We start from the raw sequence: 6,861 nt of genomic DNA, 5'->3' as shown, positions 1-6,861 counted from the left end.
GAGGACAAGAAACATTTACAGGAACACAATCAACAGAACAGTAAAAAACTAAACTTTAACTATTCTAAAGACATCAGCCAAAGCTTAAAAATCTCAGAGTGAAGTGCCAAGTTGAGGGGATGGTGTACTGAGAAGTTCACAGCATTTAACGGACAAATACCAAGCATCTTCCCACACACTCAGTTTAACAGGGAATATTGGCAGATGAATACAGAAAGCATCTTTTCTGAATAACTAGAAATTCAGATAATGATCCAGTCTGAAATAAATACTATTTTCCCCCCCTACACTTGCAATACTAATTCTGTCACTCACACCCACTCAACCTGTGATTTTCTAAACTAAGATCCCTACAAATTAATTTTCTGCATCAGTGCTTCTTACACTTTGTTTCCTCCTGTTTTGACATCCAAGCCATTTTATCCTATTCGATTTTTTTTTAATTGTCAGATGTTTTCACAGTTTGTTTCATTGGTATTTACTGTTTATTTCCCTGGTTTATTGTGTATTTGTGCAAAACTTACACTTACCTCCCAGTAAAGGCAGTTTAACAGGCCTATTTTAGCAAACTAAAATGTATTGCAGAACAAGAAATTAGATAAGTAATGTGAGGGAAAAACTGTATGTAAATGTAAAGTTCCTCTGTATAAGAAACTGGTCTTTTTGTGTATTTCGAATGGCTGAATTCCCATTCATCCCAATGCCAGTATACTCACCACAGTGTGCTGTGGTACTGATACAAACTGAGGGGATTAGGAGAGTGTCCGTCTCTCTTGCTCCCTGAGGATGTGTAAAGGTCTGCGACATCTGATCAAATATCTCCCCATCTGTCTGTGATGCTGCCCTGGACTGCTGTGGTGGGTCCCAGTCACCTAGCTCATTTGTATGCCCTCAGCAGCCACCAACATGTCAGCAAATGCTACACAATCTCTAGTAGGTGAGCAGACTAGTGTGTGCACCACATAATTATTTGTCGAGGAGCAGAACACCAGTTGTGGTACACTTCTAACAATCTAACCTGCTTCTCTGGATATTGTTTAAATTGATTAGTAATTCTAGAGTATGTTATTTAGGCCCATTTTTGGAAGTGGGGTTGCATGAGGTACTTATCCATAGTCCGTGTGTTACCTACAGTAGATCAGTCGGCACGCCCCCAGTTTGGTAGACAGAAGTCCTGGCAGGGAAGCTAATCAATGTACTGCTGGACGATGGTGATTTGTAGTCACCCAAAAAAGCCTCTAATAAAAAAATCAATATGCTTCAAAATGCTTGTTTTATCTGACTAAGTCTAAAACCTTAAGATATTCAATTATATTGCAAACTTGCACTTTTAAGAAGCTGAAACAAGAAATGATTTTGTACAGAAACGTTAATTATCAAAAATATTTAGTGTTATTATTACTCAAGGCTAGTGAGACATCATACAGCACCAGCTATAGCCTTTGCATTATTTCCCACATGCTCCTTATTTCTCAGAGGGTGTGTTAAACCGGCAGAGCCTTAACTCATGCCTGAGAGGTGTTTATGAGGAAGCTCAGGAAGACCAGCTGTGTAGCTCAGACTATGGCCACAACAGGGGCTCAAGGGTATTCTCAAGATGTTGGTTAGCTTAGGATGAAGAGAGCATGTTAACTGCTGTGTTTTGTTGTGTAAAGAAACACACCAACTGATTGGATATCCACTTCAGCAGCGGCTTTCAGGAGATAGCAGTAGCACAGCAGCACACTAGTTTTGATTTACTGTTCGCTTCAGTCAAAATGTGATGAAATTCAAAAGTGGAAATGACCGTTTTTAAATTACTCCCATCAAATGATAGCGGCATGTGGGTTTTAAACATGACCGCATAGTATATCTACAGCTCATTAAGGCAGTCATCCGTGTTAAGCTAAAATGACACTCAATTTATTCTCTCCATTAAGGCACACGGGTTGCGTAAACCCACCTGTCAGCCTGTCGAGCTGAGAGCCTTCTTGCTGCATCCTGGGTGAAGGGAAACCGCCACTGTTCCAGATGGCTTACTGTGCTGTCAGTGGTGGGGATCAATGAGGTGGACATTGAATGAGACCTGACAAGAATGGTAAGGCTTCTCCCTCAGGATGATGAGGAAGATTTGAGGAGGTCTGAATGGAAAGCAGTCTTTTTTTGTGTGTGTGAGAGAAGTCAGAGGTGGCTGTTTTGAATGAACTGACTGAAAGCTTCAGATCATTTATAACTTAGAGCAATTGGAGTGGTAGATGTCTAAGCATTTTTCCTTGGTTAGGCAAGTATAAGTCTTTCCTCAGAAAAAAATGTGGCCGTATAGAGAGAAGGGAAGAAGTTGATGTTGCAGAATTCATATAAAAATGACACAAACGTCAATGGAAACCTAATCGAGCTCCTGATCTATAATCCTGCTGTTTTGATTAGTTGCAGGAGCGCCACTGAGGAAACTCTCTAAGCTATTTGGTTTGGGTATTTATGACTTTAATTATGCATCATAATGAAGAGGAAATCTGAGTTAATCTTGTGACGAGATCACACCAGCTGTGAAAGTCAGTCAAAATGGCCTTTCAATTTCAATTATCGAGATCGAAAGGATTGGCGATTTGGCCATTTGAAATAAATGATGTTACTTATTTATTTATTTGCTCATATAGCCTTAGTGTGAGAAGGCCAAACACTTGATACAATGTAGACTTTGAATTTCATGTCAACTACACGCCTGTAACGTTACGTGACTGCATTGCGCACGGTTGTGATACTGTTGTGGTGACAACATCCGTCCACAGACAGACAGAAATATAAACACCTGGCAAAGTACTCAAATCTGCCATGAAACATACACACGCACACAGTGGCTAGGTGAAAACAACTATTATTAGCGTCACTGTCACAGCTGGTAATTAATGTATTGCCTCAATGTCCCCTTATTTGCCGGTTAAAATCCATCACACAAATGCACGTCTATATGAGGTTATTGTTGGTTTCAGCAGAGAGTAACTATTTGGCATTCCCTGAAAATAAAATAAAAACTTCCCCGCTCTGCTGGTTAAATGACTGTGGCCCTTCTTCCATCAGAGCTGGCAACTGTTTTGTAGTGCTGAAGTAAGAGCACTTGTAAGTGGGTTTGCCTCGGTCCAAATATATGAGCCATTTCGCAAAATAAATCTCTCTGACTGGCACTGGCATAAGACCGGTCAGCCAAAGGAAGAAAGGAGAGAGCCCAAGAGCATCATAATGACAAGCCGTTTAAAAAAGTGGTTAATATCTTTTGCTCGCCCGCATTCCTCATCCACAAGTCGCGAGTTCCAGCACTTCCCTAACTCTCAAGAGCTATTATGAGTTGACTGATGGAGCTGCATGGTTTGATATTGTAATTGAGGACTAGAAAATATGAAAATGTCAGATTTAGGTTCAAAGAATATGATTTTATGATGCTATTTTTTTGTGGTACTGGTGTTTTTATCCCCTTTTCTTGTTTTTATTGTCTTTTAGACACAAGGTCAGTTGAGGAACAGTGCGTCAGAGCTGGAAGGGACTCAATAGCTCACTGGAGGACGCTTTAACCAGTCTAATAGGTGCTACGCCACATGGATGTGAATGTGGGCCCATCCGGTTGACGGATAGTCTTCTTTCCTTCTAATTCTGCTTGGGAAATGTGGCAAACAACAGAGACATTTGTCGAACGTCCGGATAATGATGTGTGTAGTTTCTGTGGGGTACATAGCACTGGAAATACATCAGAACTGAAGAAGTAAAGGCATTTGGCAGGGTTGACTTACAAAACCACCCTGTGATTATTGAATGTTAATAGCTGTATACTGTATTCATCTGGGTGGCATGTCGAGGCTTTTGCAGCCATTCTTGGCCTCCTGCCACATGGATTAGGGAGCCACAGAGAAAAAAACCCTAATGTACTCGATCAGTACTCCATGTCCTTAAACTACTTCCCACTGTCACTGGTTTGCTGCAGCTCTGCCTCCACATTTAAACAGGTTCTCTCAGATCGTGCAGCCTCCAGATGGTAACGCCTGGCGTGAAGGTAAAGTCCTCAATTTCATGGAGAAAGCGTTCACCCCCTCTGTGATTGAACTGTGACTGAATCCAGGAATACAACAGAAGTAAAATGAGTGAATATGAAAACGTGAGGTTTTGTATGAATGTGTGTTGCTTTGATAACAAAGCCGGTCATGGGGGAGCGATCACGAGACTAAGGGAACAGAGCGAATAATGTAAAGTGCCATACAGGTCAGTCTCAGTCACTGATTCACCTGCAGTTCCTATACAGATGTCTGTAATATCCTGCAAGCGATATTTCTAAATGGCAAACCAATTCTTTTTCTCCAGCACAGGCTGTGTTTGCTCTATAACTTTCCATTTTTTTTGTCAAAATGTAGTAGAAATTATACAATCATCTTAAAGGTCCCATATTTTGCTCATTTTCAGGTTCATACTCGTATTTTGAGTTTCTATTAGGACATGTTAACATGCTTTGATGTTCCTGGGATTCTGGGACACTGGAGGTGGGTGCGTGACATTTTTGCTTTTATTTGACTGGCCATGATCATTTATAAACAAACAAATCCAAGCCACAGATACTTGTGTACTCCACAAATAGCCTATGTACCGGTAAGAAAAAACAGGAAAACACAAGTTTAAAATATTTTATCAATTGATGGTTGTGTCTATATGGCAACCTGATTTGTGAAAACGAGACTTGCTTCACGGCGGACCACCCATAGTAACCTTAAACATTAGATTTCAAAGCCAAACCTTAACTATCTAACCTTAACTATTTGAGGTCCATTCTAACCTTAACCATCTTTTGCAAATCTTGGGTTCACCATCTAGAAGTAAGCCTGTATTCACCCTCTGTCTGAAAGCCCAATCTGCTCGGATTGGTCAGTGTTTCCGAGTCTTCTGCATCTGTGCTCTTGGGTCTCTACACCATCATTACAACCGGGGAATGACTGCACTGTGGAGACACTTCCTACCTTTATATCATAGGCTATAGTTGTGACATCACCACGGTATAGAAGTCCTGATGGCTTGTTTAAAAGCACAGTTTCTGAATATTGGCTGTGTGCATTTCTTAAATAGATTGAACATTTCGATACTTTGATACTAGTTTTTAAATAGCACCATGACCTGTTTTATAATATTCAAAAACATGGAAATCTCACTTTTAACAATATGGGACCTTTAATATCAGCTGTTGAAGCGGGGCAGGTGGGGCTGTGATGGACACCCATGAAAGCATCAGCTGCAGCACAGCGCCGCAGTTTGCTCTCATACACCCATGGGGCTCACTCCCTGTGCAAATCTGCGGACCCCTGTCACACGGTACAGATGTGCTGAACATTTATAAAACACCAGCACACACGATGCTCCCATCTATCGCGATCATTTCACTAGAGGGGCTACATCCTGCTGGTGAGATGGCAATACACACACAGCATAGTAAACAACTTTGCAGGTAAGACGCAGCACCACCAGACTGTGCTACAGGATTATGAAGCACATTCAGGCGGACTACAATGCAACAAAGTTATCGCGTAACGTTCTGTTTGCAAGATGAGTGTGAGAGAGGAGGTCGCATGCTTGTGTGCATGTACACGCAGAGCACACGCACTGGAAATACATCACGATGTTCTGAACTGTTCTGACATGAGAAAACATTCAGCATCCTCTCCGTTCCTACAGCAGCTCTGCAAAGCGATTGTTGCGCTCAACGCGACCCGCAGAGTCATAAAACTTGAAAACCCCGCCTACTTGACAACCAGCCTCTGTTTACGAAAAGTCACGGGAACAGCGTGGAGCTAAAGGTGGCCTAACACAGAATGTCAGTCCGCGCTGCCAACAGGGGGAACAAACAGATCTCACAGAGAGCCAAGTACGATCTTCACAATGTAGTCTGTCACATTTGCTCCACTGGTATTTTAGGCGCCTGCTGGCATCCGCAGCTGAGAGACGGGATTAGAAGCTTCTAGGTCTGTGTGCGGCGGGACTTCTAAACGCGCGGACTATTTCAACCCCACACCGACTTTAAACAATGGCGAGGCGTAAAAGGCGCAACCAACTGAAGTGTTGCGCTTAGACAGCCTGGACTACAGATAACCATCTTCCCCCCGGCTACTGCGATATACAACAGGGAACCACAGCGCACTCGGAGCGACATGGAAAGCCCAACCGAGAACCCTACCAGGGCTGTGGAATATTTAAAGGAGCTTAACAAGATCATCGAGACCCAGCAGGAGTTGCTGGAGAGGCAGAGGGGAAGGATAGAGGAGCTGGAGCAGCAAGTGTCCGACTTGTGCACGGAGAACGCCTGTCTGAAGGAGCAGTACCAGCGGCACCTGGCAGCCTGCAGGCTGCTGCAGGGCAGCAACAGCCTGGTCACCCTGGGAGCCATCAAGGAACATATCACACAGGAAAAGTAAGACATGACATCTCATCTCAGAGTCATATAATCTCTGTTTAACTATAGTTCCTTCGATTTAAAGTTAATGAATTGCACTTGATTAAAGTAACGATCGCTAAATCAGACCCCAACTAATAGTTCATGTCCAACACTGCCACACACTGATCCGCAGTTGCAACGAGACTACTTTGGCATCAGATTATCTCCTTTTACTGATGTTTGCTGATGGAAAATGGGTCTGCGTTTTACGCAGGCGGTGTACATTTAGAGAAGATGGGTACTGGACAGCACAGAGCTTATCAGATCACATCTTGAAATATGCAAACAAGATTTTGATCATAGCACACGGCATCATTCAGTTATGATGGACAAACCAGTTTGAACAGATTATTTTCGACCCCGGTTCCATTTTTGCCTCTGATAGTGTGTAACTGTCAGTGTGTATGAACTATTAAGCAGAT

At 42.6% G+C, this 6,861-nt stretch overlaps 1 protein-coding gene and 1 long non-coding RNA gene across 2 annotated transcripts in view; one reads left to right on the top strand and one right to left on the bottom strand.

Annotated features, from left to right (window-relative positions):
• LOC310951697 overlaps positions 1 to 6,861 on the bottom strand; it is a 33,523-nt gene that overhangs the window by 3,014 nt on the left and 23,648 nt on the right. The window lies entirely within an intron of this gene.
• iqsec1a (IQ motif and Sec7 domain ArfGEF 1a) overlaps positions 6,156 to 6,861 on the top strand; it is a gene marked incomplete at its 5' end in the record, with an annotated part of 93,008 nt that continues 92,302 nt past the window's right edge. The window contains one exon of the mRNA XM_083920058.1: positions 6,156 to 6,415. Within this exon, the coding sequence (XP_083776184.1) occupies positions 6,156 to 6,415 (260 nt within the window). The remainder of the gene's footprint in view (positions 6,416 to 6,861) is intronic.

This window comes from Echiichthys vipera (genome assembly GCF_963691815.1).
Source record: "Echiichthys vipera genome assembly, chromosome: 9".
NCBI classification, from domain to species: domain Eukaryota; kingdom Metazoa; phylum Chordata; class Actinopteri; order Perciformes; family Trachinidae; genus Echiichthys; species Echiichthys vipera.
The sequence above is the reverse complement of the archived record's forward strand: the minus strand, read 5'-3'. Positions and strand labels throughout refer to the sequence as shown.